Source organism: Oncorhynchus mykiss, chromosome 6 (genome assembly GCF_057628025.1).
Source record: "Oncorhynchus mykiss isolate SJ-2025 chromosome 6, ASM5762802v1, whole genome shotgun sequence".
NCBI classification, from domain to species: domain Eukaryota; kingdom Metazoa; phylum Chordata; class Actinopteri; order Salmoniformes; family Salmonidae; genus Oncorhynchus; species Oncorhynchus mykiss.
In genome coordinates, this window is record NC_143027.1 from 19,395,390 (window position 1) to 19,407,845 (window position 12,456).

The 12,456-nt window shown below is 42.9% G+C and overlaps 2 protein-coding genes and 1 pseudogene across 3 annotated transcripts in view; 2 read left to right on the forward strand and 1 right to left on the reverse strand.

The window, feature by feature from the left end:
- Positions 1-21: 21 nt before the first annotated feature.
- LOC110525409 (uncharacterized protein C9orf85 homolog) lies at positions 22-11,585 on the reverse strand. The gene is made up of 4 exons (XM_021605481.3): positions 11,117-11,585; positions 10,797-10,903; positions 3,202-3,315; positions 22-404 (listed from the first exon to the last, which is right to left on the reverse strand). The coding sequence occupies exons 1-4, from the start codon at positions 11,216-11,218 to the stop codon at positions 194-196; spliced, it is 534 nt and encodes a 177-aa protein (XP_021461156.2). The 5' UTR covers positions 11,219-11,585; the 3' UTR covers positions 22-193.
- LOC149982783 (28S ribosomal RNA) lies at positions 7,778-8,761 on the forward strand (annotated as a pseudogene; the record flags this gene model as incomplete).
- LOC110525411 (alpha/beta hydrolase domain-containing protein 17B) overlaps positions 11,472-12,456 on the forward strand; it is a 17,353-nt gene continuing 16,368 nt past the window's right edge. The window contains exon 1 of one of the 2 annotated variants that reach the window (XM_021605482.3): positions 11,472-12,006. The gene's annotated coding sequence lies outside the window, so the exon portion shown is untranslated. The remainder of the gene's footprint in view (positions 12,007-12,456) is intronic. The other variant, XM_021605483.3, reaches the window with a different exon arrangement.

A 12,456-nucleotide genomic window follows, 5' to 3' on the forward strand; every position in this document is an offset into this window, starting at 1 on the left:
GACTTATTACAAAACAGTTCATTGAAAGTGGGCTTTGTTCATTTAATGTTCCAACCCCAAATACAAGTAGGCTATTGTATGAGAGTGGTGAAATCTACAGTGAAGAGGCTTCTATGCAAAAGTATGTATAATCAGAGGAAATGTATATTAATACAGTAGAGGTACAGTTATGGTGGTCTTGGTTTGGCTGTCTTTAGTCTTTGAAACTAACATGTGCCACATCAGCGATAGGGGCCTTGCCTCCTGCATTCTCAAGACCTGAGTCACTGGCAAAGTCCTCATAGTCACTGCTCAAGTTGCCAAAATCCTCATTGTCAAACTCATCTAAGTCTTTCTTCCTCAGAGTGCATCCTGTCGTCTTTTGATTGGTGTCTTCCTCCTCTTCCTGCTTCGGTTTGTCAACCCTATTAGGTGAAAGCAGAATGAAAAAAAGTATGAAAAATGTAACCCTTTAGATTTTTACAGTCTGAAAGTAGTAGTCCAACAGCACACGTTGTTATTTAGACACAAAGGCCTATTGAACTAACAGTGGATCAGGATTAATTGTAACACATTTGTTTTACTTCTTGGCCAGTTGAGTTCAAAATGTGATACTAACAACGACATTTGTCTGCTACAAATTGATGTACAGTTGAAGTCGGAAGTTTACATACACCTTAGCCAAATTCATTTAAACTCAGTATTTCACAATTCCTCACATCTAATCCTATTAAAAATTACCTGTCTTCGGTCAGTTAGGATCACAACTTTATTTTAAGAATGTGAAATATCAGAATAATAGTAGAGAATGATTTTCAGCTTTTATTTCTTTCATCACATTCCCAGTGGGTCAGACGTTTACATGCACTCAATTAGCATTTGGTAGCATTGCCTTTAAATTGTTTAACTTGGGTCAAACGTTTTGGGTAGACTTCCACAAGCTTCCCACAATAAGTTGGGTGAATTTTGGCCCATTCCTCCTGACAGAGCTGGTGTAACCGAGTCAGGTTTGTAGGCCTCCTTGCTCACACATGCATTTTCAGTTCTGTCCACACATTTTCTATGGGATTGAGGTCAGGGCTTTGTGATGGCCACTCCAATACCTTGACTTTGTTGTCCTTGAGCCATTTTGCTTCAACTTTAGAAGTATGCTTGGGGTCATTGTCCATTTGGAAGACCCATTTGCGACCAAGCTTTGACTTCCTAACTGATGTCTTGAGTTGTTGTTTTAATATATCCATATAATTTTCCTCCCTCATGAAGCCATGCATTTTGTGAAGTGCACCAGTCCCTCCTGCAGCAAAGCACCCCCACAACATGATGCTGCCACTCCCGTGCTTCATGGATGCGATGGTGCTCTTTGGCTCGCAAGCCTCCCCCTTTTTCCTCCAAACATAACAATGGTCATTATGGCCAAACAATTAAATTTTTGTTTCATCAGATCAGAGGACATTTCCCCCAAAAGTACTATCTCTGTCCCCATGTGCAGTTGCAAACAGTAGTCTGGCTTTTTTATGGCGGTTTTGGAACAGTGGCTTCTTCCTTGCTGAGCGGCCTTTCAGGTTATGTCGATATAGGACTCATTTTACTGTGGATATAGATACTTTTGTACCTGTTTCCTTCAGCATCTTCACAAGGTCCTTTGCTGTTGTTCTGCGATTGATTAACACTTTTCGCACCAAAGTACGTTCATCTCTAGGAGACAGAACGCGTCTCCTTCCTGAGCAGTATGACGGCTGCGTGGTCCCATGGTGTTTACACTTACGTACTATTGTTTATACAGATGAACATGGTACCGGAAATTGGACAAACCAGACTTGTCTACATTTGTTTTTCTGAGGTCTTGGCCGATTTCCTTTGATTTTCCCATGATGTCAAGCAAAGAGGCACTGAGTTTGAAGGTAGGCCTTGAAATACATCCACAGGTACACCTCCAATTGACTCAAATGATGTAAATTAGCCTATCAGAAGCTTCTAAAGCCATGACATCATTTTCTGGAATTTAACAAGCTCTTTAAAAGGCACAGTCAACTTAGTGTATGTAAACTTCTGACCCACTAGAATTGTGATAGTGAATTATAAGTTAAATAATCTGTCTGTAAACAATTGTTGGAAAAATGACGTTTCATGCACAAAGTAGATGTCCTAACCGACTTGCCAAAACTATAGTTGGTTAACAAGAAATTTGTGGAGTGGTTGAAAAACGAGTTAATGACTCCAACCTAAGTGTATGTAAACTTCGACTGTAATCATTTTAAAGCAAACAGAAGGCATAATTTTGTCTCAAACAAGGAGAGTTACAGTATGTTACAATTGACCCTCAGTTGTAACAGTATTTGTGGTAAAATGAAACATTAAAAAAAATATCCTATAATTAACACGTGCATTTCAAGAATGAATGCATTTTTATTGAACATAAAACTATTTTGGGAAATAAAATTTGCTGAGCGTGGCAGTGACTTGCCTCTTCACATGACTTTGTAACTAAACTGAGCATGTGCACGGTGAATCACATGATTCTAGCTCGTTCCTGATTGGCGATATTGAAACTGACAGGCTATTTCCCCGGTCTTCCCTACGCACTCATATTATTAGGGATTACTACTAGGTTACATTTATAAAGAGACCATTTCAAACGCTAAGATGTGTTCATGTCAAGTGCAGTGAAAATACGTTTAGTTGTATCAGAACATCCAGTAACCTGAACAGAACTTTTTGCCTTCACCCCCATTTAATTTATTTTCTATTTGTTAAGCACCTTGAAATGCATTTGTTGTAAGAAATGTGCTATAGACATGCAAATAAAATTTCATTTGATCCAGATTTAAAGCGCTAACATGAGTACTCAAACAAATTCATGAGTACTTGAACACGAAGGGTTTTCACCACTGAAGGCCATTTAAAAATTGCCAGAATACACAATCATTTCATAATAATCTGTGTTATCATGACTTATCTGACAAAGACTTCTGTATAGTCGAAATGCTGTAATTATGGTGTTGATAGCGGTCATTCAAAACAACAAATTACATGCTAAATGAGAACATAGTTATTATTTAGCTTACAATGAATAAGGTAAATGTGTACTATTTGTTTTCACCCAGTAGACGGCAGTAGAAACAGACATCCCTGTTCCCAAGCAACACCTCTGCCAGCTTAGCCCACTACTTGTGGGCTTTAGACTCACACATACACCATAGTGTAGGAAGTAGGAACACTCACGGAATTACGATGGTCTCTTTCTTCCCACACTTGGCACAAAGCTCCAGCTTCAGGGCACAGGGTTTACAAATGACGTGATAAGCATCCTTCACAGTCTTCTGAGAGCATTTCACACTGAAACACATAGAAACACTCCCTGAATACCCATGTCCTCCTCTCCACACCCCTTCACTAGCCAACATTCCACCCATACATATCCCCAAAAGCTTCCCTTGGTCTTCCTACTAAAACAATTAAATTGGACATGCATGTTTGGTTTTGATTTGGAGTGGTAGCATCTAACAAGTGCATTTAATTATTTCCTGGGCACTGCAAACGACGACTTTTCAATCAGAACCGTCTACAGATCTCCCAACACGGGACGCGTACTGCTAAAACAAGTAGTCATTTGCAGAGTACTTAACTCCAACACGTATGTCCTAAGATGGAATGTTACTGTTACAATAACTGTACTTACTGTTATTAAGTACCACTGGTATCCTTGCAGTTAAGAGTGTTAGGCCAGTAACCGTAAAGTAACCGAGTAACGGTAAGGTAACTGGTTCCAATCCCCGAGCCGACTAGGTGTAAAAGAACCCTAAACTTTGATCTAGGCACTTACCCCAACCGTTTTACAGGAGCAATTAGGGTTAAGAGTGTCAGCTAAATCTAAAATGTAAAACAATCAACTGTACATCGAGCTTTGTAGGGCTAGATATGTATGGAACGCCGTTTGGGTCTTTGCGTGTCAAAAAAATACACACGCCAAATAACACTATTTGACGCGTCAAATAAGCTTGTTGACCAATCAGGACCTGAATATTTCTGCACGTCACAAAGCGTTTAACTTTTTTAAATGTCGTTATTACACTATCACTCGTATATCATATGTTGGTCATAACGATTCATCAATACGTATGCTATGATGCTGGTGAAGTTCTCTCGCGCACCAACAGTGCTGGTCATAAAAGGCTAGCTAGCGGATAGATGCAAACAGCGTTCTTTCCCAAAAACATAGCAAAACGACACACTGTTTCAGTAGCTATATAGTTAGCCAGCTAACCATATAGCTAGGTGTCATCTAAAATAACCCTAATTTATAAGACAGTTCTTATTTGATTAATGGTGGTTGGACCCATCTATGTGAAGCTAGCCACAATAAGGATTAGCCACAATAGTGGACTTCGCAGTTAGCCTTTAAAATAAAAGTATGTCATTGACAGTGATGCAAATGAATACAAACAGTAGAATTATGCCATAATTGAATAGATCATAATAAAGGTTGGAATGTTATATAAAAATCAACAAAATACTATTTGTTCATTTGACAAAAAAATCTGTTGAAATCACACTGGATGTATTAGACTTTGGAATTGTAATGGGGGCAGACTTATTTCACTGTACAGCCTTACCTACAGATTGTGGATCTGATAACATGGGTTATCAGTCTACTCAGTGACACCCAGAGAACATTAGCATTGTAGCTCTTATTGCTGGACTCTGAAACAACTTAATTGAGCCACATTTGTCAGCCTACTATGTGTATTGAACATTACTCGTTTTCAACTCTCCAGAGACAGACAGCAGGAGCGGGAAGAGATGCTATGAATGATCAGCTATGAAAAGCCATCTGACATTTACTCTTGAGGTGCAGACCTGTTGCACCCTCTAACACTGATTATTATTATTTGACCCTGCTGGTCATCTATGAACATCTTGGTCATGTTCTGTTATAATCTCCACCCGGCACAGTCAGGAAAGGACTGGCCACCCCTCAGCCTGGTTCCTCTCTAGGTTTATTCCTAGGTTCCAGCCTTTCTAGTAGGGAGCTTTTCCTAGCCACCGTGCTTCTACACCTGCATTGCTTGCTGTTTGGGGTTTTAGGCTGGGTTCCTGTACAGCACGGTGTGACATTGGCTGATGTCAGAATGGCTTTATAAATAAATTTGATTGGGTCCCGATGAAAAACAATACTGCATGTTTGAGTCTGATAACTGAGGACGTTGGGAAAAAATATATTGGTATTGAGTAGAGTAGTATTGAGTAGACTGATACCCAATCCTTAGGTAAAGCTGTACAGTGCAATATGAATGTCAATAAACACAATAAACTGACTGGGGAGGTGATTTCACACAGTCACACGATAAGTGCTACAACAGTAATATTTGCGTAAACTCTTCACAGTTGTGTTCTGTGGGTGTCACCAAGTAGACTGATACCCCATTTCATTGTCTAGTCTAAATATGGCATGATTCCACCAATTGTAAAATTCTGCATCACTTTCAAAGAGGTGCTTTTATTCAGAAGGCAAACTGCAAATTCCACTATTGTGCCTACTCCTTATTGTGGCTAGCTTCACAAAATATAACCCAGTCCGGTCAGCCTCACTAGCCAGATGAAGCTAGCTGGCTGCTTATAATGTTAACCATGTTGCCCAAAGCTAAGTAGTTGGCTAGTTATTTATTTTTATGAACTGAAGTTCAATTTCAATTGGCGAACAACAAATGGCTACCTATCTAATACTTACAAGGATTCCTAAATCATTGCTAAGAATATTGAAATGACTGCAGTTTCTACTGGTCATTGTTTTCAGGCTGGTTGTATTGGTGCTAGCTAGGTACCAAGCTAAAGCTAGCTAGCTACCCCAGAAGTAGCAGTGGAACAAATAATGCCTTATTACCAACACGGTATTGTAAACATTGTTCGTGGACCAAATCACATTATTCAAATTGCAATAGCTCTTTAACCATTACTCCTAAAACTTTCAAACTGGTTCTAGCTAATCCGATGGCATAGACAGACATTGCACACACTTTTTTTTGTCGATTTACATCTCGCACTATTTGAAATTATTTATTAAATTTTTTAAATTTCAATAGCTCCTTGGTCATGTGACCTGACTTCAAACAAGGTTCAGAATGTCCACTGACTACACTTCTGTATTACAAACTCTTTGTAGTTTGTCCATTTTCATCTCACACGTTTTTACATGAATTTCTCACACTTTTTAATTTCAACAGCTCCTTGGTCATGTGACTTACTGACCTCAAACTACTTTCAGAATGTCCACGGACTGGCGGGTTGAGGCGTCTAGTGAGGCAACGTGACCAATCCAGGAGAAGCTGACGGGAACTCCAGGTAGAGTTATTTTCTTTGTGAATGGCAGGGCGCCCTGGAATGGTTTTGCCCCGAGAGAGGGGCCCATGCCCTGGAAAGCGTTGTGGTGTCCTGTGAGCTCTCGGTCCTGGAATATGGGGCTTTTGGTCAAGCATGAAAATGTGAGGGCGGATCCACCAGACAATGATTTGCTGTAGGGCTCTTGTAAACTAATCCTTACCTTGACAGGAAGCCAGAGAATGATGGTGCGAACGCATCCCTGGCTTTGGCTGGGAGGGGGGAGTTAAGTCCTGGGAGACAGATGATGAAAGTGTACTACTAACATCAGTCGGATCACAGAGTAGCTGTGGTGAAACATTTAAACACACGTCCCCTGTATACCTAGCTAACTCTAAACCGCAAAGGTTTGAATCCAACGTATGTTTCGGCTAGTCCCGCTAACAGTGGAGCACTAAATGGAGATGGAATGTGCTTAGCAGTTATGGCCACTGCCAGGTCCGCCTGGGTGTGGGACTCTACACATTCTATGTGGGAGCTCTCCTCCCACACTCCTTGGAGCATGTAGTGGAGATGGCATGTGCCTTACCATTAGCTGACACTACCAGGCCTCAGGCTTGCCTGAGTGCGGGACACCACACATTGTAGGTGGGGAGGTCTCCTCTACGCTCACTAGACTCGAGGCGGAGACTAAACACATTGGCCCTGCAGTGATAGAGCATTGCATGGATCTGGCTCATGCCCTACGAAGTGGGGAGAGGTATCTCCAGCTTGTCTGGGGAGGGAGCCCTACGCCTGATGTGGGTAGTACCATCCACACCCAGCGATTTGTTGTGGACCCAAATGGATGGAAGAAGTCTAGGTTCCTACTGGGCATGGATCACTGAATGTCAGCTTCATTAAATTCAAAAGGAGCGTACCAACCTGTCGCGGTCGGACTCAAATCACCCATGGGGTGACTGTGACCCCCTCATGTCAAGTGAGGAATATTGATAAAGTGCTGGTAAAGGTGGTTCCTATGGCTGTGTCCCAGGCGGCTGACTGGAAAAGTAAATGATTGAAAGCGGATTATTTTCTGTTGCTTCTTCCGACACCCGGTTGATGGTGCCGCTCGATACTGCGACGGGTATTTGGTTTTCAATCCTATAAGTATTGCACTGGCACTTGATGTCGATTGGGAGTTTTAAAAAAATAAGTTAAAGTCCCCTGAAGGTTTGTAGCGGCAACTGATGTCCAAAAGCCTCTGATACCGCCGGACGTGATTCGACTGGAGGTCAATTTGATGCTATCTGACTGTTGCATGCTACCCTTCGCGTTCACACTCACACCACCTTTGGGGTGTAAACAGAAGGACATAATTAAGAGTCTTGAGGTAGCCAAATGCCTTGTCATCTAATTAGTGACGCGCATGAATGAATGAACGAGATTCCACTGTCCCTACCTATTATCTAGCGAAACCACAGCCGAGGTAACAGGCGTGACGGATTCAGCGTGGAAAGAAGACCCTTTTGAGCTTGACTCAAGTCTGGCACTGTGAAGAGACATGAGATGTAGAATAAGTGGGAGGCCTCGGCCAGCGGTGAAATACCACTACTCTTATCATTTTTTCACTTACCCGGTGAGGCAAGCCCTGAGCGAGCGCTCGCTTCTCCCCGCACCGGGGACAGTGACAGGTGAGGAGTTTGACTGGGGCGGTACAACTGTCAAACAGTAACAGGTGTCCTAAGGCGAGCTCAGGGAAGACAGAAACTTACCGTGGAGCAGAAGGGCAAAAGCTTGCATGATCTTGATTTTCAGTATGAATACAGACTGTGAAAGCGGGGCCTCACGATCCTTCTGACTTTTTGGGGTTTGAGCAGGAGGCGTCAGAAAAGTTCCCACAGAGACAACTGGCTTGTGGCGGCCAAGCGTTCATAGCGGCATCCCTTTTTGCGCCTCTGATGTCGGCTCTTCCTACTATTGTGAAGCAGAATTCACCAAGCGTTGGATTGTTCACCCACTAATAGGGAACGTGAGCTGGGTTTAGACCATCGTGGGACAGGTTAGTTTTACCATACTGATGTGTTGCTGCATTAGCAATCCTGCTCAGTATGAGAGGAACCGCAGTTTGACATTTGGTGTATGTGCTTGGCTGAGGAGCCAATGGTGCGAAGCTACTATCTGTGGGATTATAACTGAATGCCTCTAAGTCAGAATCCCCCCTAAACGTAACAATACCGTAGCGCCGCAGATCTTCGGTTGGCCGGGGACAGCCTGTCTCTTTTGGCAGGTGAGTAGAGCCATTCTTGATGGGGTTGGGGTGTGGCCGGATGAGTTGCCGCCCCTCTCCTGATGCGGACTGCATGTTTGTGGGGAACCTGGTGCTAAATCACTCGTAGACGACACGATTCTGGGTCAGGGTTTCGTACGTAGCAGAGCAGCTCACTCACTGCGATCTATTGAAAGTCAGCCCTCGATCCAAGCTTTTGTCGGAGACAGAAGGCCTCTTCCTCCACCTTTACTTACGGGTTACCAGGTGCATGCAGAAGGTCCAGGGGCCAGACAGAGTGTGAGAGCTCAGGTGGGTAGAAGGTGTAAGACATTGGGCTCTCGATAGGTAGGGGGCTGGGTGGTGGTTGCCCATCCGCCCAGGCCCGTCCTCTGGTGGGAATGTGACTCAGGTTGGGACTCGCTGTGGAAGTCAAAGTGTCACCAGGTGCACGAGGAGGCCTCCCAAGGCGGGAGGAAGGGGGCACTCAGAGTCCTGGTGACACTTTGACTCGGACTACCTCGGACCTCAGACTCGGGGGGCTGTGGAGGTTGGAGTGGGGACTTAAGTCTCTGAGCGGGAATAAGCGGGCGGGTCACCAGGAGCACGTGGTTCCTGACAGCGGGACTATAGATGTCTTAGTAATTCCAGGGAGAAAGCTATACTCAGGCTGACCACACCACTTGCGTCACGTGCGCGTTGCCAAGGGCTAAAATAAAAGTCCTGACTATTTCTGACACCGATCACACTGCAAGTCCTGCCTCTCCCATCACCTCATTGGTTTATAGAAGCAGGTACCCACATGCCATCTCCTCATTGGTTATACCCACGTGGGTGATTGAAAGACAACTGTGTTGCCGGTCGGTGTAATACTATGAAAGTTTAGATGCCAATCACCATATAAGTTCAAAGATGAAAAAGCCTGGAAGGAGGAGAGATGACTAGAAACGATTCGGTTGACCATTTTATGTGTGGATTAATTGTCAGAATAGAGGACCTTGTGCATTTCAGGTAAAATAACAACAATGTTTATATCCCAGGACAAATTAGCTAGCAACAGCAAGCTAGCTAAATAGGACATATTAGCTAGCAAGTGCAAGCTAACTAAATTGTCATAAATGTTTAATGCTTTTTGACCTGTCCCCAAATTAATGTAATTGGTTCCGAGTTCGTTTTGATATTTTAACCTGCGTGTCGTGATCGCGTTTGGTGTAGCGGGACAAAATAAATGTATGCACGATGGTGCACGGTTTGAGGTCCGTGTAAGGCCAAGGGAGAGGGGTGTTGACCGGGTAGGGAGAGCAGGTGTGGAGGTCTGGAGGTCTGTAGTTCCAGGGAGTAAGCAAAACACTCTCAGGCTCAGGGAAAGGGCAGGGAGTGTAGGCCTAGAGGCCAGGAGTCAGAGGTCACCAGGTCAATGGGGGCCTGCCTGGAAGTCAGGAAGGCCCCAGGGAGAAGGCCCAAGTGAATAGGGGTGTAAGTGACACTGTCCTTCAGGGGAACAGAGCAGGCAATTCATGTAAAATTGTGTGAGATGAAAATGGACAAACAAAAGGGTGTGCAATATAGAAGGGTAGTCAGTGGACATTCTGAACCTTGGTTGAGTCCAGTAAGTCACATGACCAAGGAGCTGTTGAAATTACAAAGTTTGAAAAATTAATGTAAAAACATGCAAGGTGACAATGGACAAACTAAAGGGTGTGCAATGTGTAGGCCCACTGAGTGTAGATTCTGAACCTTGTCAGAAGTCAGTAGGTCACATGACCAAGGAGCTATTGAAATTCAAATGTGAAAGTTCTCACTTTGTTTACAGTCCCTAACCAATTCAACTGGGAATACAAAATGCTGCTCACATTTCCACATGTTTAATAGATTTGGAAAGCAAACCAATGTCCAAATCGTGAAAATGAGACCTGTGCGATGTTGTGCACAATTTTTCCAACTGTCATACTTATTTGGAATCTGGCTCAAGTGTGAATATCCAACCTGAAAACAACCAGTGTGTGCTTGTTTGTACAGCATTGGCAGTGCTACTGATAGTTGTGGCGGCGCTTGGCTTGCACATGCAAATTCAGCACACACAACATTCTATAATAGAATTGTGTTATGAGTTATCTTTTAGATACGTGGTGTAAATGCATGCACCTTGGTACATCCTACCTCGATTTGGCTCTATTGGATCAAAACGTTCTCAAACGATACTGAGTGCATATATGTTTTAGTGTGTGTGTGTGTTTGTGTGTAACGTACTAACCATGTTCGGGGTTGGGTGAGGGATTTGTATTTGTTGTACTTGACTTTCCACTCAATAACTTCCTTGCAGCGTTGGCACAACCCCTCGTGGACCTTTGAGTTTGCTATCTGCAACAATATCAGCACCAGATTTACACAGGGAAAAGTAAAACAGACCTAAAATCAGCCCAGCATTATCAATACGGATGGTAGACATAGTTGCCAGACATAATTAATTCAAATGGTTTGCTAGCTAGCCAACTGTTTTGCTAACATACTGCCATCATGTCTTGTACTAATGACGGCGCTATTTAACGTTAGCCAGTCAGTCATAGACCGTACCTTTACTTGAACACTTGCTCCATATTTGTCGTTCTTGTAAGCAGTCGTGTTTTGGTGCTTCTGTCCTCGCGAGCGAGAAGCGTTGCCTTTTTGAGAACTCATTTTGCTAAAATCAGAATTCAGATCCCACAACACATGGCACGACAAAATAACCCGGAAGAATATGCCTCGTCATGAGTGACGTCGGATAAAGAGTTACAATTTAACTTTGCAAAATCTCAATATCAACGTTTGATAGCATAAAAATCCACATGTGAATATAGTATTGTTTTAATTGAAATATCGTATTGACACTTTCTCTTTTAGATAACGTATTTCCCTTATCCCAGTCCGCAAAAAATACAATAATTACGTCATTCTACACCGAGTTAACCGAGGTAACGCCTTGAGCAATCTGAGCAATATGATTGGCCTTTGTTAGAAAATACTCGTTTCTAATTGGCTTTCTTATAAGCCAATCCAATCATACTGGCGTCACTACTTTTTCGATGTTTTTTTTGTTCCGTTTTCCGTACAGAAGACAGTCAGCAAGCAACAGTGGTTTAGCTACAAGTATTGAACCTGTGACTGAAGTCAACATTATATAACATATTTGGTTTACATGTGTCTTGTGGAGACATTTAAGTTAATATCCGGACCACATGGACAAGACTGAGTGTCAAATAGTTGGAGCTTGGTTTGGTTAGACAGTAGTCGTGTGTAAACGTCAAGAAGATTCATAGCTACCCTGCTAACCAGAGTGGACGAAGGGAAGATAAGCTAAGGCATTTCGAGTCAACCTGCCTGGTTAACGTTAGCTACTTGTACGCGTTATCTGTCTACGGCAGTTAGCTAGCTAAGTTACACGCCAGAATCATCGAAATACTAACTACAATCCGCAACATTACCAGGTATGTGTGTGATCCTCTTCGGGTAGCCTAGCTAGCTACTAGCAAAAAAATGATATTGACTATTAGCTCACTAATAACGTCAATTATTGGCTGTTAGGAAGTACTTCTCATTCGTTTAAGGGTGTGGCGTGAACATATTTGATATTATGCATCTCAATCACTTTGCGTGAAGAAGGGGGAAGGAGTTCCCACAAGTCGTTTGGCGATCCGTTACTTTACTCAGAGCAACGATTACATCCGTAACACAACGACGTGTTTGCTGTACCTTTACCGACCACTGTTTACATTTCAGTCATCATAGGCTGGCAAAGATGGCCCTACGATTTATTTTCTTTAACGTTAATATATAATCGTTACGAATCATTTCTGGTAAGCACCCCCGACTAGAAAGATTAATCAGGCGGTATATACCAATTAATTGTGTATTACAGCCAGATTAATCAGACTACT

What these genes read in the sequence shown, in the direction of transcription:
- LOC110525409 (XM_021605481.3), bottom strand. Translation starts at nt 11,218, where the DNA reads ATGAGTTCTCAAAAAGGCAACGCTTCTCGCTCGCGAGGACAGAAGCAC. An exon ending in GAGCAAGTGTTCAAGTAAAG is followed by an intron (nt 10,904 to 11,116) that starts GTACGGTCTATG and finishes ATATTGTTGCAG; the next exon opens with ATAGCAAACTCAAAGGTCCA. An exon ending in CTCACCCAACCCCGAACATG is followed by an intron (nt 3,316 to 10,796) that starts GTTAGTACGTTA and finishes TATGTGTTTCAG; the next exon opens with TGTGAAATGCTCTCAGAAGA.